Consider the following 27,412-nt stretch of genomic DNA (forward strand, 5'->3'; position numbering starts at 1 on the left):
TGGACTATTGGTCCGATCCAGCAGGGCTCTTCTTATTATGGCATTTTGTGTGCTACAACACTCCACCCCAACACACACACACACACACACACGGTCCAATTGTTTGTTCGCCTGTTTTTCTAAAACGCAGCCCGTCCTATGCCTGACTTGGTGCCCTTTCGAAACAAGCCACAGCAACGGGGAGAGGATGCTTTCCAAATCAATCAAAAGCCTGAACGCTGTCACATTTATTGGAATGTGTTTGTTTGGAGACGGAGGGAGGGAGGGATGGTATTAAGAGGGGACGCAAGAGGGGGAAGGATCCGGCTTCTCAGGAGTGGGGTCGGGGCGAGAGCAGGCACCTGAACGCTTCAAACACTGTCAAGAAAAATAGAGATTGGTAGGAACCCCCTTCCCGCCCGCTTCCCCCCTTGCCTTCACATCAGGCTCTTCCTGTACTGTGACTGCTGGGCGGCCTGGTGGGGCTTCGGCTCGGAGACCTGCAGTTCCAGCCTCTTGTAGAGGTTCCGGAGCTCCCGGACTTCGGCCAGCACCTGCTGGGCTTGGCTCCAGTGGGACGTGGCTTCCCCCAGCAGCCGCTCCGTCTCCTGCAGGACGGCCTCCGTGTCCGGCTTGGCAGGAGAGGAAGAGGAGGAGGAAGTGCCCAGCTCCTTCGCCTTCCGCCTGCCCTCCCCGTAGCCCTTCACCTCTGCCAAAAGTTCCTGTGTCTTTTCAAGTTTCAGCGCGACGAGTTCCTGGATCCGGCTCAGCTGCTCCGGCTCGGCGGCGGCAAAGTGTTCCCCCAGGCCCTTGCGCAGGACCGCACGGTGCACCGAGCTAGAATCCCGGCACGAGAGGATCTCTTCCATGGAGGCAAATTTGTTCTTCTCGGCGTGTGAGAGCTTCTTGGGGACCTGAGGGGTATACATGGTCCCTTTGTCGAAGGAATCCTTCCGCAGCGAGGACCGGTCCCAAGAGATGACCTCCCTCCTCGGGAGGCTGTTCGTCCGGCCCCTCTCGGGCGGGTTGGCGTTCTCGGAATCCGAACACCTTCGTCCCTCGGTGAGGTGGGCGACTGTCTTGTCCAGATCCACCCGGAAACTGTCCTCGCAAGTCCCGGGATCGTCCAGGGAAGTGTCCTCTTCCTGGATCAAGTCAAGGGTCAACATCCCGTCAGACGTTGAGGTAGATGCCTGGAAGCAGACAGCCCCCCCACCCAAAAAAAAGAAGAGCTGTTTTCACGGTTGTTTTTGGAGAACAGTTTTCAGTACCGTTATCACTAAGCCTCCTCCTAACGCAGTTCCAGAGAACAGCCCTACTGGTCTGGGGTGGAACAGATTCAATTGTAGGCATGGCCAGTACGTGGAAGCAGGCAATGTATGCAGCCGCCTAGGGCGCACCTAGCTTAGGGGCGCCACCGGGCGCCCCATCTCTCCACACACGGTGTGTGCACTCCTTGGAGCTTGCCTTCCCCGATGGAAAGCAGACTCCATGGAGTGCAGATGGTGCCCTGCCGGTTTTGCGTTCCCTGGGTCTGTTACACACCTAGGAAATGCGAAAACAGATGGCGCCTCAGAGCCCGGCGGTTTCTCAGAGGAACAGGCTTCCTTGGAAGGTGGTGGGCTCTCCTTCCTTGGAGATTTTTTAAACAGAGGCTAGATGGCCATCTGACAGCAATGAGGATCCTGTGAATTTAGGGAGAGGTATTTGTGAGTTTCCTGCATTGTGCAGGGGGTTGGACTAGATGACCCTGGAGGTCTCTTCCAACTCTAGGATTCTATGACTGTTAAGAGTGGTTCCTCAGTGGAACAGGCTTTCTCGGGAGGTGGTGGGCTCTCCTTCCTTGGAGGTTTTTAGACAGAGGCTACATGGCCATCTGACAGCGATGAATATCCTGTGAATTTGGGTAGATATCTGTGGGTTTCCTGCATTGTGCAGGGGGTTAGACTAGATGACCTTGGAAGTCCCTTCCAACTCTATGATTCTAAACTAATGTATGCTGGAGCTCACCACTTTAATGCCAGCAGCTCACAAAGTAGAACTTTTGCTCACAAGACTCTGCAGCCTTGGGGGAACATTGGCCCGAACAGAGAAGACTGTGAAGTTGGACCCAAGAGGCCTCCCCAAGGGAAAAACAGGCTGCATGCCAAGAAAGGGCCAGAGTACTGATGGATCAGAACAAAATTTGGCACACAGACACCCTCCCCAGTTGCAGACAGCATGGTTCCTTATGACAAATCCCAGGCCACACTTGATTTCCTGAAGGTCTGCGCGCTGGGCATGGGATTCTAGCTGCTGCTGTACGTACCACGGCCATCAAGTGCCCCCTGGTCGGGGGTCGCCTGGAGTGCTGGATCTTTGCCCTGTCGCGCGTCGGGTGGGCGAGATAGCTCTCCTCCTCCACAGTCACCTGAAATGCAAGACAAGGGCCCATCAGCCACCGCATGGAGAGGCTTCACCCACGCTCGATGAGGCAACTGGACCCCAGCTGAGAGATCTCGGTGAATAATTCATCTCTTCCGTGTTGCCTTTCCATGGGCAGAGCCTCCATTCACTGGTCAAAGAGCTCTCCTGCCTATCCATTACTCACAACAAGCAGCTGGAATATCTCAAGGGAGGTGGGCTCATCGCAGAGCTGGACCACCGGGAAGGGGCTACCGGCAAACGCTCCACTCGGCCCGGTGCCCACCTAGCCAAGAACAGCAGGATGCGTCTGTCCTCCGGTGCTCCCTCTCAGCTGAGTTTGTATGAGCTAGCTCACAGTCTTTTAAACCTCCAGCTCACGCATTTTTATCTTAGCTCAGGAAAAATGGCTCCAGAGCAGGGGTGGCCAGACTGTGGCTTGGATGAACTGTGGTTTACAAGATAATGCACGGGATGGAGAAAGTAGAGAAAGAAGTCCTTTTCTCCCTTTCTCACAATACGAGAACTCGTGGGCATTCGATGAAATTGCTGAGCAGTCAGATTAAAACGGATAAAAGGAAGTCCTTCTTCGCCCAAAGGGTGATTAACACAAGGAATTCACTGCCACAGGAGGTGGTGGCGGCTACAAGCATAGCCAGCTTCAAGAGAGGATTGGATAAAAATATGGAGGTCCATCAGTGGCTATTAGCCAAAGTGTATATATATGTGTGTGTGTGTGTGTGTGACATAGAGTGTTGGACTGGATGGGCCATTGGCCATTGGCCTGATCCAACATGGCTTCTCTTATGTTCAAGGGTCAGCTTAGCCCAGCGGTTCCTTCGCAACAAACGAAATTCTCCATGATTTTCTATGGGAATAAATCTCCATAGGGAATAACGGAGTTCCCAGCAGACATTTCCCTCCCCTCCCTTGCTTTCTGACGACCCTGAAGCGGGGGGAGGGCCTCCAAACCGGGCGATCCCCTGCCCCCACCTGGGGATTGGCAACCCTACTTTGATCAGTCTACTAATCACACCGAATGCCCTTGAAACAGCGGGGGGGGGTGTGTTATATTCGGCTATGGGAACATTCCAGACACAACCGTTGGGCATTATGTAATATAAAGCAGAAATGTGACTGCTGTTTTTGGAACAGGTGGTGTCTTGCCACAATGATGGGGGGGGGGCCCACGCAGACGTTTGGCTTTGGGCAGCCACCAACCAAAACGGTGGCTGCTGTGAAACGGGCCGCCGTCCCGTGGAGCCCTTGAGCGCATGGGCCCTTCTGCAGCCTCCCGGAGCGCCATAAGAAAAGCTCTTGAAAAGCAGAGCGGCTGCTCCTGCCACCGCATCTCCCTGCCAAAGCCGGCTGCAAAGAGCAAACGATGGGGCTGGCTTCTCCCAAATTTAGCAGCAACAAAACACAGCGCTCCCTTTCCCACTTCTCCACCACGTGCGGAATGAGTCACGACACACACAGACAGCAGGGGGGAGAGGGAGGCAGATGGCTGCAGAGGATCACAGACAACAACTGCGGTCTCCGGTTTCTTTCCTTCTGGCAGGCAGGAGAAGGGGAAGGGGAAGGAGGCAGGCCCATCTCCAGCCCAGTGGCACGGGTGGCAAGGTGTATGCCACCTACCAGCACCCCAGAGACCAGCCCATGACGTCCCGACAGCTCCAGAAGATGTGTCAAAACAGCATGCTCACAGCCCGCTGGACTTGTACCTGGGAGACCTGAGTTCGGATCCCCACTCAGCATAAAACTCCTTTGAAGAAGAAGAAGACGGTAGATTTATATCCCATTCTTCTCTCTGAATCAGATTCTCAGAGCGGCTCACAATCTCCTTTATCTTCTTCTCCCACAACAGACACCCTGTGAAGTGGGTGGGGCTGAGAGAGCTCTCCCAGAAGCTGCCCTTTCAAGGACAGAGTCTCAGAGTGGCCTGTAATCTCCTTTCCTTTCGTCCCCCACAACAGACACCCTGTGAGGTGGGTGGGGCTGAGAGAGCTCTCCCAGAAGCCGCCCTTTCAAGGACAGAGTCTCAGAGCGGCCTACAATTTCCTTTCCCTTCCTCCCCCACAACAGACACCCTGCAAAGTGAGTGGGGCTAAGAGGGCTCTCCCAGCAGCTGCCCTTTCAAAGACAGAATCTCAGAGTGGCCTACAATCTCCTTTCCCTTCCTCCATGCACAACAGACACCCTGTGAGGTGAGTGGTCTGAGAGAGCTCTTACAGCAGCTGCCCTTTCAAGGACAACTCCTGCCAGAGCTCTGGCTGACCGAAGGCCATTCCAGCAGGTGCAAGTGGAGGAGTGGGGAATCAAACCCAGTTCTCCCAGATAAGAGTCTGCGCTCTTAACCACTACACCAAACTACGCAGATTACAGAGAGCTATGGCTGACCCAAGGCCATTCCAGCAAGTGCAAGTGGAGGAGTGGGGAATCAAACCCGGTTCTCCCAGATAAGAGTCCGCACACTTAACCACTACACCCAACTGGCTCTCCAGGAGGTCCCCGGGAGCTCCCTGCTCTGATCTGGGAGTAGCGGCCAAGGGATTCCCAGAGACAAAGCTGGCAACTCACCTCATCCAAGATGCGGTTCTTTGCCCGGGTTATAGCGGAGTTGAGGGCGTTGATCCAGGACTCCTTCTCCTCAGGACTCACAGCCAGGAAGACCAGGTTCGGGGCCTAGGGGAGAAGGGACATGTGGCAGCAACCAGGAGGAGGGTTTTGACTAGAGCATCCTAAAGTGACGGAAACTGCAGCCTCCTGCTCCAGGTGGACAGAGAGCTCAAATGCCAAATCTCTTAGAAGAACCGAATTCGAATCCAGAAGCACCTTAGAGACCAACAATGTCTCTTGTATAAGTAGAAGTCAAGTCGTGGGTACAAGTCAAGTTCAAGAACTTTTAATGGCTGCCGTTTGACCTTCCCCCCACTCAGCCCAATCGGGTTGTCTCCTCCACCGGGCCGCAGCTCTCCCAGGTCCCAGGCTTTGCCCCAGAGAGGCCAGGACCAAGCCTCAGTTCTCTCCATGAGCTGTGAACCATCCAGCTTCAGCCTAGGCCCACCAAATCTGGGTTGAGAAATTCCAGGAGATTTGGGGGTGGAGCCTGGTGAAAGGAGGGGCCTCAGTGGGATATAATGCCACAGCGTTCACCCTCCAAGGTAGTCTGGAGATCAGCTGGGGTTCCAGGAGGTCTCCAGGACCCACCTGGAGTTGGCAACCCTAAGCCCTATCTCGGTGGTGCCGTAGAGCTCCTGGAGGAGACCTACCGTGTTCCCAGGCTCCTTGGAGTGCGAGAGCAAGAACTTGCTGTGGTTCTTTTTGCTCCGGCTTTTGGATTTCCGGAGCTCTTCACATTTCTCGTAGTCATTCAAGTCAAACACTTCCTGGATGGTTTTCTCGTCTTTCACCTGCAGATGGAGAAAAAGCACAAACAGAGATGCTGTCTTTTGCATGCCAAGGGAAAAGTGCTGAGCCGGTCTCCTCTACAGGTACCAAAGGAACAAAGTTTGAGTCCAGTGACACCTTTGAGACCAACAAAATGTTTCACAGAGTGGCCAAGCAGTTCCTCTGGAGGGCCAACAACAGGGCAGAGGGGCCGAGGCCTTCCCCTGAGAAGAGCCCTGCTGGGTCAGACCAGGGAGGGTCCATTTGTCTGGTCTCCTGTCTCACACAGTGGCCAACCCGTTGCTCTGGAGGGCCAACAACAGGGCAGAGAGGCCGAGGCCTTCCCCTGAGAAGAACATCAGAAGAGCCCTGCTGGGTCAGACCAGGGAGGGTCCATCTAGTCCAACCTCCTGTCTCACACAGGGGCCAACCAGTTCCTCTGGAAGGCCAACAAGAGGGCAGAGAGGCCGAGGCCTTCCCCTGAGAAGAACATCTGAAGAGCCCTGCTGGGTCAGACCAGGGAGGGTCCATCTAGTCCAGCCTCCTGTCTCACACAGTGGCCAGCCAGTTCCTCTGGAGGGCCAACAACAGGGCAGAGAGAAGAACATCAGAATTCTTCCCCTGAGAAGAGCATCAGAAGAGCCCTGCTGGGTCAGACCAGTGAAGGTCCATCTAGTCCAGCCTCCTGTCTCACACAGTGGCCAGCCAGTTCCTCTGGAGGGCCAACAGCAGGGCAGAGAGGCCGAGGCCTTCCCTTGAGAAGAACCTCAGAAGAGCCCTGCTGGCTTAGACCAGTGAGGGTTCATCTAGTCCAGCCTCCTGTCTCATACAGCGGCCAACTAGTTCCTCTGGAGGGCCAACAGCAGGGCAGAGAGCCCATGGCATTCTCCTGAGAAGAACATCAGAAGAGCCCTGCTGGGTTAGATCAGAGAGGGTCCATCTAATTCAGCCTCCTGCCTCACACAGTGGCCAGCCAGTTCCTCTGGAGGGGCCAACAACAGGGCAGAGAGGCCGAGGCCTTCATAAAAACATCAGAAGAGCCCTGCTGGATCAGACCAGTGTGGGTCCATCCTGTCTCATACAGTGGTCAACCAGTTTGCCTGGATGGCCAGCAACAGGGCAGAGAGGCTGAGGCCTTCCCCTGGCTCTGGGATTCAGAGTATTAGTGCCGTTGAATGTGGAGGTTCTCCTCAGTCACCATGACTAGTGGCCAATGCATCAACTGCTGACATATCTGTGTGTCTATAACAGACTAAAAAACGTTTGCCTACAGGCTCTGCAGACTGAGCTGCTGTAAAAGGTACAGCAGTCACAAGGGGAATGTTTTCTCCTGGCCTGTTGGCAAGCCCACCGCTCGCTCTCTCAGCCCCAAATGCAAGACGGAATAATACCAACCTACTCCGCAAAGCTGTTGTAAACGTAACTTTAGGCTAAAGCACATAACCACTCCCAAGTTCCACAAAGATGGCAAGTAAGATTTATGATCAGAAAATATTGCGAAGCTTCTTCTTATCTGAGCAGCTGATGGAGTTCGCGGGCTAATTCCCAACAACACCTCTGCGATGGGGAATCCTAAAGTTGGAAGGGACCTCCAGGGTCATCTAGTCCAACCCCCTGAACAATGCAGGAAACTCACAAATACCTCCCCCTAAATTCACAGGATCTTCATTGCTGTCAGATGGCCATCTAGCCTCTGTTGAAAACCCCCCAAGGAAGCAGAGCCCACCACCTCCCAAGGAGGAACCACTGAGGAACTGCTCTTAACAGTCATAGAATCATAGAACTGGAAGAGACCTCCAGAGTCATCTAGTCCAACCCCCTGCACAATGCAGGAAACTCAAAAACACCTCCCCCTCAATTCACAGGATCTTCATCACTGTCAGATGGCCATCTAGCCTCTGTTTCAAAACCTCCAAGGAAGGAGAGCCCACCACCTCCTGAGGAAGCCTCTTCCACTGAGGAATCGCTCTAACGGTCAGGAAGTTCTTCTTAATGTTGAGCCGGAAACTCTTTTGATTTAATTTCAACTCGGTGGTTCTGGTCCTGCCTTCTGGGGCCACAGAAAGCAATTCTGCACCATCCTCTCTAGGACAGCCCTTCAGGTACTTGAAGATGGTGATCAGGAAAGGGTTACAGATCCTCCCAAGGAAGAGAGCCAAGCTGAATTCTTCAGGCCTCTAAAAAGACTCCTGAAAGATGCACAGCTTCTCTCCCAGTAGTTCACAGGCAGAGACGTGTGAGAAGATATTCCTCCTCAGTGGAACACGCAGAAGGAACAGCCTGAGGGAGAGGATTATTTATAGCCTGGTATTTGGGGGGGGGGGCGGTGTTGGGCTGTTTGCTTTGCTTCCTCCTTTTTTGGGGAGGGCAACACACAGCAGGGGCTCAAAGTATCCCGCCAGCCTCTCCAGAAACTCACTCCAAGCAATGCTCTTCCCCAGCGTATCTGAATCACAACGCAGGACCAAAGCAGGGAAACCCTCTGGACCAGGGTTGTCAAACATGCAGTTTGAGGGCCGAATCAGGCCCCCGGGCAACTGGCCCCCTTCTCCCTCTATCTTGCTTCCTTCTGCATAACAGCTAGCTTTGCAAAGCTTGCTCAGTCGTACAGGAGCTACAGAGCAAAGCCTCTAGATTCTCCAATGGCTGAGGCAATGGGTAGGAAGCGAGGGAAGGACAGCTTGCTTTGCCAAGCTCTCAATTGCACAGCAGAACTACTGAGCCAAGCCTCTTTTCCTTCTATTGGCTGAGGCTCCTCCCCCTCCTGGTCCCCTGGAGAAGGAAGGAAAGAGCCAGAGCTTCCTTTGCCCAGTTCCCTGGATCCCACGGGAGAAATACAAAGAAAGCACCTTTAAGCCCAAGGAGTGCTCAAGTTTTAAGCATGTTTTTAGTTTTTTAAAAAAACATATTTGTGTTTGTCTGTGTTCTTTATAAAATTTATATCTCTGCTACTTAGTCATAAATAGGTACACACTTGGCCCGGCCCGAAATGGCTCAGCCCAACCTAACACGGCCCGGCCCAACAAGCTCTCATTTAGGTCAAATCCAGCCCTCATAACAAATGAGTCTGGCATGCCTGCTCTGGACCAGCACTTTGTGGCGGAGGGCGTACAGCGCAAAGAGCTTTAGCGAGCGAGCCAGGCCACACACGCAAGAGGGAGGGAGATTCAGGAGAGGGAAGAGCCCTCCTTGCCAGAGGGATTCGTCCTTCCCTGCTTTGGCCAACTTTCTTTATTCATGCCTCACATTTCTCCTCCACCTTTCGCCTCCCCTCCATTTTATCATCATGACAACCCTGTGAGGCAGGTGAGGCTGAGAGCGTAGAAGTAGGCCCAGGTCATTGAATCAAGGGCCCTCCAGAGTCATCTAGTCCAACCCCCTGCACAATGCAGGAAACTCAAAAACACCTCCCCCTAAATTCACAGCATCTTCATTGCTGTCAGACAGTCTAGCCTCTGTTGAAAAACCTCCAAGGAAGGAGAGCCCACCACCTCCCAAGGAGGAAGCCTGTTCCACCGAGGAACCGCTCTTAGCAGTCATACAATCATAGAATTGGAAGAGACCTCCAGGGTCATCTAGTCCAACCTCCTGCACAATGCAGGAAATTCACAAACACCTCCCCCTAAGTTCACAGGATCCTCATCGCTGTCAGATGGCCATCTAGCCTCTGTTGAAAAACCTCCAAGGAAGAAGAGCCCACCACCTCCCGAGGAGGAAGCCTGTTCCACTGAGCAACCGCTCTTAACAGTCTTAGAATCATAGAAGAGTTGGAAGGGACCCGAGGGGCCATCTAGTTCAACCCCCTGCACAAGGCAGGAAACTCACAAACACCTCCCCCTCAATTCACAGGATCTTTATTGCTGTCAGATGGCCATCTAGCCTCTGTTGAAAAACCTCCAAGGAGGGAGGGCCCACCACCGCCCAAGGAAGAAGCCTGTTAGAATCACAGAAGAGTTGGAAGGGACCTCCAGGGTCATCTAGCCCAACCCCCTGCACAATGCAGGAAACTCACAAACACCTCCCCCTAAATCCACAGGATCCTCATTGCTGTCAGATGGCCATCCAGCCTCTGTTGAAAAACCTCCATGGAAGGAGAGCCCACCACCTCCCGAGGAGGAAGCCTGTTCCACTGAGGAATCGCTCTAACGGTCAGGAAGTTCTTCCTAATATTGAGCTGGAAACTCTTTTGATTTAATTTCAACCCGTTGGTTCTGGTCCTACCTTCTGGGGCCACAGAAAACAATTCCACACCCTCCTCTGTCTTCAGGTTGATGCTCTGAAGGGGACAGGAAACTGCCCATCTCAAGGGGTCACCTCCAGTGTTCCCTCTAAGCTGAGTTAGCGTGAGCCAGCTCACAGATTTTTAGCCTCTGGCTCACACTTTTTTGTCTCCGCTCAGGAAGGACGACCCCAGAGCACACTCATTCAAGCAGTCGCTCCCAGCTTTAACGCCAGTAGCTCACACAGTAGCATCTTTGCTTACAGGACTCTGCAGCTTAGAGGGAACATGGGTCACCTCATAAGAAGACCACCTCTGAAAGCAAGTCCCCGTGAGGCTAATTCTAGTTGTTCACATGCAGAGTAAAGATCCTGGAAGGAGAGAACGGAGCACGGAGCGGAGGCTACGCTGCAGCCTCCCGGCACATGCTCGAAAGAGGCATGACAGCTAGTCACGGAGTTGAGGAGGTGGCGGAGTGTGGCCTATTTTTAACTGGGCCAGATCTCTGCTGCACGCCACCCAGAGTGCTGTCGGGGTCGCATGAGATACACACAGCCAATCCTGGGATTTGTGACATGTGAAATAAACCACATCCGCTGTCGCTAAGCTTTTTTGTCCCTCTGAGAAAGATTATCTGGCAGGAGTTTAAAGGCCGGCATAAAAGGAGGCAAAGTTGGCTGGGCTCGAACCCAGGAAACTCGGCAAGCCATAAGAACATAAGAATATAAAAGAAGCCCTATCAGATCAGACCAATGGCCCATCCAGTCCAACACTCTGTGTCACATAAGAACATAAGAGAAGCCCTGTTGGATCAGGCCAACACTCTGTGTTACATAAGAACATAAGAGAAGCCCTGTTGGATCAGGCCAGTGGCCCCTCCAGTCCAACACTCAGTGTCACGTAAGAACATAAGAGAAGCCCTGTTGGATCAGGCCAGTGGCCCCTCCAGTCCAACACTCAGTGTCTCATAAGAACATAAGAGAAGCCCTGTTGGATCAGGCCAGTGGCCCATCCAGTCCAACACTCTGTGTCACATAAGAACATAAGAGAAGCCCTGTTGGATCAGGCCAGTGGCCCCTCCAGTCCAACACTCTGTGTCACATAAGAATATAAGAGAAGCCCTGTTGGATCAGGCCAGTGGCCCCTCCAGTCCAACACTCTGTGTCTCATAAGAACATAAGAGAAGCCATGTTGGATCAGGCCAATGGCCCCTCCAGTCCAACACTCTGTGTCACATAAGAACATCAGAGAAGCCCTGTTGGATCAGGCCAGTGGCCCGTCCAGTCCAACACTCTGTGTCTCATAAGAACATAAGAGAAGCCATGTTGGATCAGGCCAGTGGCCCATCCAGTCCAACACTCTGTGTCACACAGTGGCCATACACACATATATACACACTGTGGCTAATAGCCACTGATGGACCTCTGCTTTATATTTTTATCCAATCCCCTCTTAAAGCTGGCTATGCTTGAAGCTGCCACCACGTCCTGTGGAAGTGAATTCCACATGTTAATCACCCTTTGGGTGAAGAAGTACCTCCTTTTATCCGTTTTAACCTGTCTGCTCAGCAATTTCATCGAATGCCCACAAGTTCTTGTATTGTGAGAAAGGGAGAAAAGGGCTTCTTTGTCTACTTTCTGCATCCCATGCATTATCTTGTAAACTTCTATCATGTCACCCCGCAGTCGACATTTCTCCAAGCTAAAGAGTCCCAAGCGTTTCAACCTTTCTTCATAGGGAAAGTGCTCCAGCCCTTTAATCATTCTAGTTGCCCTTTTCTGAACTTTCTCCAATGCTATAATATCCTTTTTGAGGTGCGGCGACCAGAACTGCACACAGTACTCCAAATGAGACCGCACCATCGATTTATACAGGGGCATTATGATACTGGCTGATTTGTTTTCAATTCCCTTCCTAATAATTCCCAGCATGGCGTTGGCCTTTTTTTATTGCAAACGCACACTGTCTTGACATTTTAAGCCATTACAAATGGACACTGCCGGTGTTAGACATACAGCAGCGATCTAAGAGAGCCCTGATTTAAAAAAAAAATGTTTTCCAAAAGTAACCAATTTTAGAAAAGTGCAGCATTTCAGGCATCACAGAAATCTTCATCCAGCAGATTGCGAAGGACACAGTCCTGCTGGAACAACGGCCCGGAGACAGTCAGACGGACACATTCCACCAGATACTGACAACTGAGAGCAGGGTTGCCAAGTCTGACTCAAGAAATATCTGGGGACTTTGGGGGTGGAGCCAGGAGCAAGGGTGTGGCAAGCACAGTGGGACTTCAAAATACGTCCTGGCCATCACGTTTAAAGGGACCGCACACCTTTAAAATGCCTTCCTTCCGTTTGGAAATGATGAAGGGTAGGGGCACCTTCTTTGGGGGCTCATAGAATTGGACCCCCTGGCCCAATCCTTTTGAAACATAGAGGGTACTTTGGGAAAAGGCACTGGATGCTATGCTGAAAATTTGGTGTATCTATATCAAAAAACAGCCCCCCCCCAGAGCCTCAGCTACTCATGGATCAATTCTCCACTATAAATCCAATATCTTCTTCTTCTTTATTTCTTTACTTCACCTCTCCCCTGTGAGGGCCTGAGGCAGCTTGTACCCTTCTCCTCTCCTCTATTTTTTCTTCACAAGTGCCCTGTGAGGAGACGAGGCTGACTGGCCAGTGAACCTTCACGGCAGAATGGGGATTCAAACCCAGGTCTCCTGGATATTAAGAAGAATTGCAGATTTATACCCCGCCCCACTCTCTGAATCAGAGACTCAGAGCGGCTCACAATCTCCTCTCCCCACAGCAGACACCCTTTGAGGTGGGTGGGGCTGAGAAAGCTCTGACAGAAGCTGCCCTTTCAAGGACAACTGTGTGAGAGCTCTGGCTGACCCAAGGCCATTCCAGCAGGTGCAAGTAGAGGAGTGGGGAATCAAGCCTGGTTCTCCCAGATAAGAGAGCTCTGGCTGACCCAAGACCATTCCAGCAGCTGCAAGTGGAGGAGTGTGGAATCAAGCCTGGTTCTCCCAGATAAGAGAGCTCTGGCTGACCCAAGTCCATTCCAGAAGGTGCAAGTAGAGGAGTGGGGAATCAAGCCTGGTTCTCCCAGATAAGAGAGCTCTGGCTGACCCAAGTCCATTCCAGAAGGTGCAAGTAGAGGAGTGGGGAATCAAGCCTGGTTCTCCCAGATAAGAGAGTTATGGCTGACCCAAGATCATTCCAGCAGGTGCAAGTGGAGGAGTGGGGAATAAAACCCGGTTCTCCCAGATAAGAGAGCTCTGGCTGACCCAAGGCCATTCCAGCAGCTGCAAGTGGAGGAGTGGGGAATGAAACCCGGTTCTCCCAGATAAGAGAGCTCTGGCTGACCCAAGGCCATTCCAGCAGCTGCAAGTGGAGGAGTGGGGAATCAAACCCGGTTCTCCCAGATAAGAGAGCTCTGGCTGACCCAAGGCCATTCCAGCAGCTGCAAGTGGAGGAGTGGGGACTCAAACCCGGTTCTCCCAGATAAGAGAGCTCTGGCTGACCCAAGGCCATTCCAGCAGGTGCAAGTGGAGGACTGGGGAATCAAACCTGCTTCTCCCAGATAAGAGTCCGCACACTTAACCAGTACACCAAACTGGCTCTCTAAACTCCCCCACAATGGTTCTTGTTTTCATCTTGGGGTGTGTGGGGGGGTTCTTATGTCTTTCTCAACAGGAGGGTCAGAGGGGAAGTGGGGCAGGGTGGAAACAGGGGCAGGAAATGCCCTGTGAGACGATCCAAGGCCCCTTCCTTCCTTCCTTGCAGAGCGGAGGGGGAGCGGCCACATTGATTCTTGCTTTGTGTCGAGCTGACCGCGGCTAATGGGGGGTGGGGGAAAGGATGCTCTCTCCTTCCCACCAATCAATCTGGGGGGGGGGGGGCTGCAAGCAAGCAGGGCTGGGCAGAACATGGGGGGGCTTTTTAAAACAATCAAGCTAATCTTTGGCACCATCTGCCTTTTTCTTGCTAGCTACGGAAAGGCCTGAGCCAGGCTGAAGACCCAATGAGGAGGGAGGTCTGTAGAAGCAGCTGAGGCTGGGAAATGGGGCGGGGTGGGGGGGAGACAAGACACGGCGGCACCAGAGAATTCCCTGACGCTGCAGTAACGTCGCTGGCACGCTCTTGCGTTGAAAGGAATGGGAAGGCCAGAGCCAGCTGCTGTCCCTCCCCCTCTATTGTCCTTCTGTGATTTCCTCACCATCACCCCAGTCTGTCACCCCACTGTCCCTACTTGAAGGCAACCCCATCAGAGAAGAAGATTGCAGCTTTGTACCCTGCCCTTCTCTCTGAACTCAGAGTGGTTCACAATCTCCTAGATCTTCTCCCCCCACAAGAGATACCCTGTGAGGCGGGTGGGGCTGAGAGAGCTTTTACAGCAGCTGCCCTTTCAAGGACAACTCCTGCGAGAGCTATGGCTGACCCAAGGCCATCCCAGCAGCTGCAAGTGGAGGAGTGAGGAATCAAACTCAGTTCTCCCAGATAAGAGTCCACGCACATAAGAAGAAGACGACTGCAGATTTATACCCTGCTCTTCTCTCTCTGAATCCGAGACTCAGAGTGGCTCACAATCTCCTATATCTTCTCCCCACACAACAGACACCCTGTGAGGTGGGTGGGGCTGAGAGAGCTCTGACAGAACTCCTGCAAGAGCTATGGCTGACTCAAAGCCATGCTAGCAGGTGCAAGTGGAGGAGTGGGGAATCAAACCCGGTTCTCCCAGATAAGAGTCCGCGCACTCAACCATGACACCAAACTGGCTCTCACAGAAGCTGCCCTTTCAAGGACAATGTGAGGGCTATGGCCAACCCAAGGCCATTCCAGCAGCTGCAAGTGGAGTAGTGGGGAATCAAACCCGGTTCTCCCAGATAAGAGAGCTCTGGCTGACCCAAGGCCATTCCAGCAGCTGCAAGTGGAGGAGTGGGGAATCAAGCCTGGTTCTCTCAGATAAGAGAGCTCTGGCTGACCCAAGGCCATTCCAGCAGGTGCAAGTGGAGGAGTGGGGAATCAAACCCGGTTCTCCCAGATAAGAGAGCTCTGGCTGACCCAAGGCCATTCCAGCAGGTGCAAGTGGAGGAGTGGGGAATCAAACCCAGTTCTCCCAGATAAGAGAGCTCTGGCTGACCCAAGGCCATTCCAGCAGCTGCAAGTGGAGGAGTGGGGGATCAAACCCGGTTCTCCCAGATAAGAGAGCTCTGGCTGACCCAAGGCCATTCCAGCAGCTGCAAGTGGAGGAGTGGGGAATCAAACCTGGTTCTCCCAGAGAAGAGAGCTATGGCTGACTCAAGGCCATTCCAGCAGCTGCAAGTGGAGGAGTGGGGAATCAAACCCGGTTCTCCCAGATAAGAGAGCTCTGGCTGACCCAAGGCCATTCCAGCAGCTGCAAGTGGAGTAGTGGGGAATCAAACCTGGTTCTCCCAGATAAGAGTCCGTGCACTCAACCACGACACCAAACTGGCGCTTGGTTCTCTGGCATGTTCAATGAGGGCTGCCCTCAGTTGGCAACCTTCAAGGACTAAGATTGCGAAGTGCGATTCAAGAAATACCTGGGGGATTTGGGGGTGGAGCCAGGACCAAGGTTGTGACAAGCATCATTGAACTCCAAAGGGAATTCTGGCCATCAGATTTAAAAGGGACGGCGCACCTTTTAAATGCCTTCCTTCCATTGGAAAGAATGAAGGACAGTAGCACGTTCTTTTGGGGCTCACAGAATCGAACCCACTAGTCCAATCTTTTTGAAACATGGAGGGTATTTTGGGGAGAGGCACTGGATGCTATGCTGAAAATTTGGTGTCGCTGCTTCAAAAAAACCCAGTCTGCACAGAGCCCCAAATACCCATAGCTGAATTCTCCATTATACCCTATGGGAATCGGTCTCCACAGGGAATAATGGCGTGTCCAGCAGACATTTCCCCCCCCCCATGCTTTCTGAAGTCCCTGAAGCAGGGGGAGGGCCTCCAAACTGGGGGAATCCCCTGCCCTCACCTGGGGATTGGCAACGGTATCAAGGGCACCCCCAACCCCAAATGTGGTCTTGGGTATGCACCGCTGTCATACCCAGCGCAAGTCCTTCGCCTCAGCCCCTGCTCATTGCGACAGGATTTGCACAAGAGAACGTCCTGAGAGACTGCCCTCTTCCGCGGACGGAAATGATTCATGGAACACGCGTGTGTGCAAACCCTCTGACAGGGAATGGCTTCTTTCCATGAGATAGAGGAAACTACTGTCCGCTCTTGGGTTTTGAAAAAGGGAAGCCGTCAGTCGTTTCCATCAGGTGTTTGCAACACATTTAGCAGCCTCTTGGCCTTGTTCAAGTTCTAGAGCCAGTCTGGTGTAGTGGTTAAGTGTGCGGACTCTTATCTGGGAGAACAGGGTTTGATTCCCCACTCCTCCACTTGCAGCTGCTAGCATGGCCTTGGGTCAGCCATAGCTCTGGCAGAGGTTGTCCTTGAAAGGGCAGATGCTGGGAGAGCCCTCTCAGCCTCACCCACCTCACAGGGAGTGTTGGTGGGGGGAGAAAGAAAAGTAAAGGAGATTGTAAAGCCAGTTTGGTGTAGTGGTTAAGTGCGCGGGCTCTTATCTGGGAGAACAGGGTTTGATTCCCCACTCCTCCACTTGCACCTGCTGGAATGGCCTTGGGTCAGCCATAGCTCTGGCAGAGGTTGTCCTTGAAAGGGCAGCTGCTGGGAGAGCCCTCTCAGCCCCACCCACCTCACAGGGTGTCTGTCGTGGGGGAGGAAGATAAAGGAGATTGTGAGCCGCTCTGAGACTCTGAGATTCAGAGTGGAGGGCGGGATATAAATCCAATATCATCTTCTTAATTTGTGATTTCTGGTACAAGGAAAGAAAGAGCACCATTTAAGGAAACAGGATTCGGGGCCTACTGGTTTGGGACCCCTCTCTCTCCTTCGCTCATTTGAACCACACATGGAATCCAGAGTTTCTTCCATGTGCCCTGTTTAATCATATCAGCAATGCCAGACACACTGCTGATGTTGCTACTGCCAAGTATTTATTTTATTTAAAACATTTAATAGCCATTTTTCTGAAAACTGCTTTAAGCAGAGGGCCAGTTTCCTATAGTGCAGGGGGGGCGTCAAACTTAGAATCATAGAATCCTAGAGTTGGAAGGGACCTCCAGGATCATCTAGTCCAACCCCCTGCACAGTGCAGGAAACCCACAAATACCTCCCCCTAAATTCACAGGATCTGCATTGCTGTCAAATGGCCATCTAGCCTCTGTTTAAAAACCTCCAAGGAAGGAGAGCGCACCATTTCTCAAGGAAGCCTGTTCCACTGAGGAACCGCTCTAACGGTCAAAAAGTTCTTCCTAATGTTGAGCCGGAAACTCTTTTGATTTACTTTCAACCCGTTGGTTCTGGTCCTGCCTTCCAGGGCCACAGAAAACAATTCCACACTATCCTCTCTAGGACAACCCTTCAAGGACTTGAAGATGGTGATCCTATCACCTCTCAGCTGCCTCCTCTCCAGGCTAAACATCCCCAGCTCCTTCAACCTTTCCTCATAGGACTTGGTCTCCAGACACCTCACCATCTTCGTCACACTCTGGACCCGTTCTATAGCCTTCTTAAAATGTGGTGCCCAAAACTGAACACCATACTCCAAGGGAGGTCTTACCAGAGCAGAGCAAAGCGATACCATCACATCACGTGATCTGGAAATTATACTTCTGTTGATGCAGCCCAAAATTGCATTTGCCTTTTTAGCCACTGAATCACACTGTTGACTCATGTTCAGCGTATGGTCCACTAAGACCCCTAGATCCTTTTCGCACAGACTACTGCTAAGACAAGTCTCTCCCGTCCTATAACCATGCAAAGGATTTTTCCTACCGAAATGCAGAACTTTACATTTATCCCTGTTAAAATTCATTTTATTGGTTTTAGCCCAGTTTGCCAACTTGTTTAACGTTAAGAGCCACAGAGAGTAAATGTCAGATGTTTGAGATCCACAACGCATGAACATCAGATGTTTGAAAGCCGCAAGGAAGGCAGGCAGGCAAATAGGTGGGGGAGGGAGGTGGAGGTGGAAAGAAAGCAACTTTAAATGCATTTTCTAAGCTGGCTAGGCTTGGAGAAGTGGTTTCAAAAGAGAAATGCCTCCTCCAAGATGGATGGGGTCTTCGAGAGTCACGCAATTTGGGTAAAACAGCCACATGTCGTTCCCGAGCTGCAGTTTTGCCACTGGTTAAGAAGAGCAGACTCTCATCTCGTGAACCGGGTTTGGAGCCAACTGGGTGACCCCGGGCCAGTCCCAGTTCTCTCAGCTGTTCTCTCAAGAGCAGTTCTCTCCAAACTCTCTCAGCCCCACCTGCCTCACAGGGTGTCTGTTGTGTGGAGACGAAGGAAAGGAGATTGGAAGCTGCTCTGGGACTCTGAGTGTATCTCTTCTTCAGCAGTGAACCCATGAAGCTGCCTTCTGCTGAATCAGACACACACGCACCCTGCTTCATCATGGTCAGTATTGCTACTCACACTGGCAGCAGTGCCGGGGACTGAACCTGGGACCTTCTGCCTGCCAAGCAGAGGCTCTGCCAGTGAGCTATGGCCCCTCTCCATGGCTCTCCAGGGTCTCAGGCTGAGGTCTTTCCCATCACCTCCTGCCTGGTCCTTTTAACTGGAGATGCCGGGGATTGAACCTGGGACCTTCTGAATGCCAAGCAGAGGCTCTGCCCCTGAGCTATGGCCCCTCTCCAGGGTCTCAGGCTGAGGTCTTTCCCATCACCTCCTGCCTGGTCCTTTTAACTGGAGATGCTGGGGATTGAACCTGGGCCCTTCTGCATGCTAAGCAGAGGCTCTGCCACTGAGCTATGGCCCCTCTCCATGGTTCTCCAGGGTCTCAGGCTGAGGTCTTTCCCATCACCTCCTGCCTGGTCCCTTTAACTGGAGATGCTGGGGACTGAACCTGGGACCTTCTGCCTGCCAAGCAGAGGCTCTGCCCCTGAGCTATGGCCCCTCTCCATGGCTCTCCAGGGTCTCAGGCTGAGGTCTTTCCCATCACCTCCTGCCTGGTCCTTTTAACTGGAGATGCCGGGGATTGAACCTGGGACCTTCTGCATGCCAAGCAGAAACTGTTCCTCTGAGCCGCAGCCCCTCCTCCAGGCCTTGACTCTTGAAACCCTGAATCTCTTGTTGGTATCGAAGCTGCTTCTGGCCTCAGATCCAGCTTCCTTCCCTTTTTTTGAGCTCAAGGCGACTTACAAACTCCAGAGAAAACACACCGATTTCTGTCAGCTTGAGCTACTGTCAGAAGCGCTCTTTATCAGACGAACTGAGCCCTGACTCACAAAAGCTGTCCCCTGGAACAACAAAGGATTCTGTTCCCCCAAGTTTCCCGTGGACAACCTCTGCCAGAGCTATGGCTGACCCAAGGCCATCCCAGCAGCTGCAAGTGGAGGAGTGGGGGCTCAAGTGTGGGAGACAGACAATAGGCATGATCCAGATATGCAGTTGGAGCTTCGGTTTACGAGTCAGGCCAATGCAATGGCGGACATCTGTTGTCCTCGTTGAAGGAAGGAGCTACCAGAATCCCACAAGAATTCGCACTCCTTCCCCTCCAGGTGCGAAAACTTTAGACCCTCAGTCCAGGATGTCTGTTAAGCAGAAGGAACAGGGGCTGGATCTACCCCCCCCCACACACACACACACACTCTTGCACTGATAAATACAAACTTTCACTTGCTGGGGACATTATCAGATTCATGGGAAATGCATTCATCACGGTCTGGAATTCCCTCCAAGAAGTGGACTGAAGGATTCAAACAGCATTTGTGCCCTGGTTGGGGGGGTGGGAAGATCTGGGCAATGCCCAGCACAGTCTGCGAAGGGGCTGAGTTCCCTGGACGTGCTGAAGGAATGATGCAAATTAAACAAAGATACACATTAGCTTCATTTGCATGATTTATACAAGTCAAAAATCTTCCTTTTGGATTTGGGTTGCCTCTAAAAAGATGAAGAAGAAGAAGACAGGAGATTTATACCCCGCCCTTCTCTCTGAATCAGAGAGGCTCACAATCTCCTATATCTTCTTCCCCCACAACAGACACCCTGTGAGGTGGGTGGGGCTGGAGAGGGCTCTCACAGCAGCTGCCCTTTCAAGGACTGAGTCTCAGAGCAGCCTACAATCTCCTTTCGCTTCTTCCCCCACAACAGACAACCTGTGAGGGGGGTGGAGCTGAGAGAACTCTCCCAGAAGCTGCCCTTTCAAAGACAGAGTTTCAGAGTGGCCTACAATCTCCTTTATCATCTTCCCCCACAACAGAGGTAGATGGGGCAGAGAGAGCTCTCTCTGAAGCTACCCTTTCAAGGACAGAGTCTCAGAGAGGCTCACAAACTCCTTTATCTTCTCCCCCCACAACAGACACCCTGTGAGGTGGGTGGGGCTGAGAGAGCTCTCACAGCAGCTGCCCTTTCAAGGACAGAAACTCAGAGTGGCTTACAATCTCCTATATCTTCTCCCCCCCACAACAGACATCCTGTGAGGTAGATGGGGCTGAGAGAGCTCTGACAGAAGCTGCCATTTTAAGGACAACCTCTGCCAGAGCTATGGCTGACCCAAGGCCATGCCAGCAGGTGCAAGTGGAGGAGTGGGGAATCAAACCCGGTTCTCCTAGATAAGAGTCTGCACATTTAACCACTACACCAAACTGAAGAAGAAGATATTGAATTTATATTGCACCCTCCACTCAGAGTCTCAGAGCGGCTCACAGTCTCCTTTCCCTTCCTCCCCCACAACAGACACCCTGTGAGGTGGGTGGGGCTGAGAGGGCTCTCCCAGCAGCTGCCCTTTCAAGGACAACCTCTGCTGGAGCTATGGCTGACCCAAGGCCCTTCCAGCAGCTGCAAGTGGAGGAGTTGGGGATCAAGTGTGGGAGACAGACAATAGGCATGATCCAGCGAGAAGATCTTCTGCAGAAACGCCATTGCCATCAATAGGAGCTGCACGTGTGTTCATTTCAGTGGGGCTGACGCAGGAGAATTTCCCGCTAGATTGGGCCCCACATTAATTAGAAGGGGGGGGGGAATCCCTCACCTTGGCCATCAAAGCATCCTGGGAAAAGCTTCCCAAGGCCTCTCTGAATTGCCCTTCCTTCTTGCTGACTCAAGATCACTCCCGTCTGTTCCCATCAGCTTCTGCGTTGCTGTGTAAGTGAGATAAGGGCTTGAGGAACAATTGCTTTGGCTAGAACCAGCATCACAGTGGAGGAGGGGGCCATTTTCTGTCTGTGTGAAAGATGGAGAATTTGTGGAGGTACCCAGGGGGAGAAATCTGGTTCATTTGCCACAGGGACAGCAGGAGGAGAACTCCAGAGCCAGTGTTCCCTTTAAGCTGAGTTAGTGTGAGCTAGCTCCCAGGGGTTTTTTGCTTCTGGCTCACACATTTCTGTCTTGGCTCAGGAAAAATGGCCCCATAGCACACTAATTTTTGCAGTAGCTCGGAAACTAAGCCAGGTCAGTCTTTGGTTAGTATTCGAATGGGAGACCTCCACGGAAGTCCAGCGCAGGGGAAGGCGATGGCAAACCATCCCCGAACCCCTGGAAAGCACAAGCTAACCTGATCTCATGAGACTTCAGAAGCTAAGCGGGGTCAGACCTGGTTAGTACTTGTATGGGAGACCACCATGGAAGTCCAGAGTCAGAACACAGAGGCAGGCAACGGCAAGCCACCTCTGTTAGTGGTGAAGGACACCATCTAGTTCAGTGGCCGGACCTGCCTGTCCCGCATTGCTCTTGTCAGCCACCAGCGAGCCTGCAGCAGACGTGGACTATTGCACCCTTTTTAAATCTTCGTTCGCGAAGCCAAGCCGAGAGAGAGAGAGAGAGTTCAGGGGTGGCCAAAATTGCTTAATGTGAGAGCCACATGGTGTTTGAGAGCCACAAGACATGAACGTCAGATGGTTGAGAGCCAGAAGGCAGGCAAAAAGATGGGGAGGGAGAGGCGGAAAGAAAGCAACTTTAACTTTAAATGCGTTCTCCAAGCCACTGGCTGGCTTGGCTTAGAGAAGTGATTTAAAGAGAGAAACGACATCTTCAAGCCAGACAGTGGGGGCTTCGAGAGCCACACAATATGTGTGAAAGAGCCACATGTGGCTCCCGAGCCACAGTTTGGCCACCCCTGGTCTAGTTCTAAGGACGCCAGCACGGAGGACATACTTTTTCTCCCTGGGTTGAACTCTGACTCACAGTTTTGGAGGGACCTTCAGTTGTTAGGGTGGTGTGCTCCAGACCACAGCAATCTAGAATCGCAGAATCATAGAGCTGGAAGGGACCATAGAGGCCATCTAGTCCAACCCCCTGCTCAGTGCAGGATCAGTCTAAAGCAAGGGTGGCCAAACTGTGGCTCAGGAGCCACATGTGGCTCTTTCAAATAAATTGTGTGGCTTTCAAAGCCCCCCCCCCTCATCATCCCTCCCATTGGCCAGCTTAGAGAAGGCATTTGTCTCTTTAAAGCCAGTCTGGTGTAGTGGTTAAGTATACGGACTCTTATCTGGGAGAACTGGGTTTGATTCCCCCCCTCCTCCACTTGCAGCTGCTGGAATGGCCTTGGGTCAGCCATAGCCCTGGCATATGTTGTCCTTGAAAGGGCAGCTGCTGTGAGAGCCCTCTCAGCCCAACCCACCTCACAGGGTGTCTGCTACGGGGGAAGAAGGTAAAGGAAATTGTAGGTCATTCTGAAACTGTGTCCTTGAAAGGGCAGCTGCTTTGAGAACCCTCTCAGCCCCACCCACCTCAATGGATGTCTGTTGTGGGGGAGGAAGGGAAAGGAGATTGTGAGCCCCTCTGAGACTTTTCGGAGTGGAGGGCGGGATATAAATCCAATATCTTCATCTACCTCACAGGGTGTCTGTTGTGGGGGAGGAAGGGAAAAGAGATTGTGAACCCCTCTGAGACTCTTCGGAGTGAAGGGCAGGATATAAATCCAATATCTTCATCTACCTCACAGGGTGTCTGTTGTGGGGGAGGAAGGGAAAAGAGATTGTGAGCCCCTCTGAGACTCTTCGGAGTGGAGGGCGGGATATAAATCCAATATCTTCATCTACCTCACAGGGTGTCTGTTGTGGGGGAGGAAGGGAAAAGAGATTGTGAGCCCCTCTGAGACTCTTCGGAGTGGAGGGCGGGATATAAATCCAATATCTTCATCTACCTCACAGGGGGTCTGTTGTGGGGGAGGAAGGGGAAGGAGATTGTGAGCCGCTCTGAGACTCTTCGGAGTGGAGGGTGGGATATAAATCCAATATCTTCTTCTTCTTAAATCACTTCACCAAGCCAGGTGGCAACTTAGAAAATGCATTTAAAGTTGCTTTCTTTCCACCTCTCCTTCATATATTTTCCTTCCTTCCTCTCTCAAACTTCTGATGTTCTTGTCTCGCAGCTCTCAAACGTGACATTTATTCTACGAGGCTCTTATGTTAAACAAATTTGGTCACCCCTGCTCCGAAGCATCCCAACAAGTGTTCGTCCAGCCGCTGCTTAAAGACCGACAGTGTGGGGGAGCGCACGGCCTCCCCTAGGCGGCCCATTTCACTGCTCAGCTACTCCGATTGTAAGAAAAATTCTTCCTAATATCCAGGCCCTTAAGTGGCAAGGAAAGTGCATTTTGCCCGCAAGAGAAGATTTCAGGCCAACCACTGGGGGAAAACGTGACTTCTTCACAACAGATTGTGCTAGATGTTGCTATCCACACCTCCCCCCCCCACTCCCCCATATCCCATGACTGCGTCTGTAACTGGAGTATCCAGTATGCGCCTCTCTCCCTAATCACCTCTGTGCTTCTGGAAGGCTTCAGTTTCCTACCTGCCCAGCTGGCTTTTGTGGTAATTAAACCACCTTTGGAGAGGCCGACAGCTGGAGACCTCTTCACGCAACACCCCCCCACACACACACACACACACACACACCAGCAGTCTGCTTTCAGTTCCCCATTCCTTCCTGGATCTCTTCCTCTCCGCCCTTCCCCTGAAATGAGGCTTGCAAGCTGCATGCAAAACACCAGAGAAGGTTGTGCTGGGACCAGTGAGGCATGAAGGGCTGGGGGTGTCTGACCCTGTGCAAAGTTGGACCACAGCCTCTGTTTCTCTCTTGCTTTGCCCAGGTCTGGCTGGCCCGACTTTATCAGATCTTGGAAGCCAAGAAGGGCTGGCCTTGGTGATTTGAAGGGGAGACCTGGTAAGCAGGAGGTCCCAGGTTCAATCCCCGGCATCTCCAACTCAAAAGAATCCAGGCAAGGAGGTGTGAAATACCTCAGCTGGAGACCCTGGAGAGCCGCTGCCAGTCTGAGGAGACAAGACTGACTTTGAGGGACCGAGGGGGGGTCTGATTCAGTAGAAGGCAGCTTCATAAGTGTTAGGGAGGGACAGTGGCTCAGTGGTAGAGCCTCTGCTTGGTAAGCAGGAGGTCCCAGGTTCAATCCCCGGCAACTCCAACTCAAAAGGGTCCAGGCAAGGAGGCGTGAAAACCTCAGCTGGAGACCCTGGAGAGCCGCTGCCAGTTAGAGGAGGGACAGTGGCTCAGTGGTAGAGCCTCTGCTTGGTAAGCAGAAGGTCCCAGGTTCAATATCTAGTATCTCCAACTCAAAAGGGTCCAGGCAAGGAGGCGTGAAACACCTCAGCAGGAGACCCTGGAGAGCTGCTGCCAGTGTGAGTAGACAAGACTGACTTTGATGGCCTGATCCAGTAGAAGGCAGCTTCAGAGGTTCATATGTTCATGACCAGCCTGCCTGCCTGCCGTGCGTGTGTAGGGAGGGGAGGTGCTGACCAGAGCGGCTGCCCAGAGACCAGCAATGACCACCCACCTCAATCTGTCTCTTGCCTTCATGACCTGGATTGCGCAGGCAACCCTGCTCTCAACAGAACTCTGGATGGGTGGGAGGTGGCCTCCACCGGTATGTGGATGGGAGACCACCGGAGGGAATTCTGGGTGAGGCAGGGCCACACGAGGAGGGGCCGTGGCTCAGCGGGAGAGCCTCTGCATGGCCCGCAAAAGGTCCCCGGTTCCAATCCCCAGAAGCATCTCCAGTTTAAAGGGCTGGGAAAGACCTTTGAGGAGGCCCTGGAGGAGAGCGGCTGCCGGCCTGAGCACAGCCTGCTGACTGGGACGGCGCTGCCTGGGTCGAAGGCGGCTGCTTCCTGGGTGGTCCTGCGTTCAGCCCTCTCTGGCCTTGCATGAACCTCTGAAGCTGCCTTCTACTGGATCAGACCTTCCTGGGTCCATCAAAGTCAGTCTTGTCTACTCAGACTGGCAGCGGCTTTCCAGGGTCTCAAGCTGAGGTTTTTCATGCCTACTTGCCTGGACCCTTTTTTGGAGATGCCAGGGACTGAACCTGGGACCGACTGTCTGCTCACCAAGCAGAGGCTCTACCACTGAGCCCTGTCCCTCCCTAACACTTATGAAGCTGACTTCTCTTGAATCCGAGCCTCCTCGGTCCATCGGAGTCAGTCTTGTCTCCTCAGACCGGCAGCGGCTCTCCGGGGTCTCAAGCCGAAGTTTTTTCACGCCTCCTTGCCTGGACCCTTTTGAGTTGGAGACGCCAGTGGGGATTGAACCTGGGACCTCCCGCTTACCAAGCAGAGGCTCTACCACTGAGTCGCCGTCCCTCCCCGTCCCCCGAAGTGTCTCCTGCCCAGCCGAGCAGGAGGGAGAGAGTGGGGTGGGCAGGCGTCTTGGGGGGGGGTCCCTCCCTCCGGGAGGCTCCCGGGCGCGGCGGGGGGTGGATCTCCTTCCTCTCTCCCGGACCCGGGGATCCTACCTCCTTCTCGGCGACGAAGAGCTGCTCCCCGCGCAGGAGGACGTAGCGCTGCTTCCAGAGCTGGCGGAAGAGGCCCTTCCCGCAGAACTTGCGCACCCAGCCCACCTTCTCGGGCGCCGCCGACGGCACCGCCGGGCCCCCCGGGCCTCCCTCGGCCGGGCCCTGCGGGAAGCAGAGCAAAGGCGGCGTGAGCAGAGGGGCCTTCCCCGCCCCCCCCCGCAGCGCCCCCCACCCCCCCCGCAGCCCCCCCCCCCCACCCACCCGCTTGGAGGCCGCCGCCGTCTTCTTCATGGGGGCGCCGCCTCAGGGGCTCCGCGCGGCCAGCCGGCGCACAAAGCAGGAGGCAAGCGGCACCTGCAGGCCCGGCCCGCGCGGCTGCACCACGGCGGCTCCCTCCAGCACGCCGCGGCCGACTGAGAGCCCGCGGCACCTGGCCGCCTCCGAGGGGAGGGGAGGGGAGGGGAGGGGAGGGGAGGGCAGGGCTGCCCGCTCCCGCTCCCGCTCGCTTCCCCCGCCTTTGTCTGCCTCCCGGGAGGGGGAGGGGAGGCGCGCGGCCGGCGTGGGAACGGGGGGAGGGGCAGCCCGGCGCGCCCCCGAGCCCGGGGATGCCCCAGCAGAGCCTGGCCAGGCCAGCACGCCGCCTCCCCCGAGGAAGGGGCCAGCGCGGGCATGCATGCCGGGAGGGGAGGCGCCCCCCGCAATCCTCCCGCAAAAGCGAAACAGCCCCGCGCCCGGGGGGGACCCCCCCCCATCCATCGCCGGGAGGAGGAGGAGGAGGATGCGCTGGCCCGTTGCCACGGCAACCGCCCCGCCGGCTCCTGCTGTGGTACCCAAGTCCTGGCGCATCGCTCGTCCGCTCCGTCCTCCCCGCCGCCGGGCAGCCCGGGGCGCGCCCTGATTGGCTGGGCTGGGCTGGGCCGGGCAGGGAGGGGGGGGCAGACAGGTAAGCTGCCGGCTAGGGACCCCCCCCCCCAACTTATTTATTTTGGAAATGGTGAGGATGGCCCCACGCCAGAGTAGGGAGTGGGACCCCGCCGGGGCTGAGTGGCACAGCATCGGCTGGTAGGCAAAAGATCCCCGGTTCTGGCCCCGGCAGCATCTCTGGCTGAAAGGACCAGGCAGGAGTCAAAGCTCAGACAAGGAAGGAAGGAGAAAGAAAAAGGAGGAAGGAAGGAAGGAGTAAGGGAGGGAGGGAGGAAGGAAGGAAGGAAGGAAGGAAGGAAGGAAGGAAGGAAGGAAGGAAGGAATGGAAGGAAGGAAGGAAGGAAGGAAGGAAGGAAGGAAGGAAGGAAGGAAGGAAGGAAGGAGAAAAAAGGAAGGAGGGAGGGAGGAAGGAAGAGAAAGAAGGAGAAAAAAGGAAGGAAGGAGGAAGGAAGAGAAAGAAGGAGAAAAAAGGAAGGAAGGAGGAAGGAAGGAAGAGAAAGAAGGAGAAAGAAAAGGAAGGAGGAAGGAAGGAAGAGAAAGAAGGAGAAAAAAGGAAGGAAGGAAGGAAGGAAGAAGAGAAGAAGGAGAAAAAGGAAGGAGGGAGGAAGGAAGGAAGGAAGGAAGAGAAAGAAGGAGAAAAAAAGGAAGGAAGGAAGAAGAGAAAGAAGGAGAAAGAAAAAGGAAGGGAGGAAGGAAGAGAAAGAAGGAG

General features: G+C 53.6%; 1 protein-coding gene across 1 annotated transcript; it reads right to left on the reverse strand.

The window, feature by feature from the left end:
* Positions 1 to 214: 214 nt before the first annotated feature.
* PLEKHO1 (pleckstrin homology domain containing O1) lies at positions 215 to 26,070 on the reverse strand. The gene is made up of 6 exons (XM_060257264.1): positions 26,041 to 26,070; positions 25,780 to 25,941; positions 5,655 to 5,795; positions 4,963 to 5,067; positions 2,288 to 2,389; positions 215 to 1,172 (listed from the first exon to the last, which is right to left on the reverse strand). The coding sequence occupies exons 1-6, from the start codon at positions 26,068 to 26,070 to the stop codon at positions 417 to 419; spliced, it is 1,296 nt and encodes a 431-aa protein (XP_060113247.1). The 3' UTR covers positions 215 to 416.
* Between the last annotated feature and the right edge of the window lie 1,342 nt (positions 26,071 to 27,412).

This window comes from Heteronotia binoei, chromosome 1, assembly GCF_032191835.1.
Source record: "Heteronotia binoei isolate CCM8104 ecotype False Entrance Well chromosome 1, APGP_CSIRO_Hbin_v1, whole genome shotgun sequence".
Classification (NCBI taxonomy): Eukaryota; Metazoa; Chordata; class Lepidosauria; order Squamata; family Gekkonidae; genus Heteronotia; species Heteronotia binoei.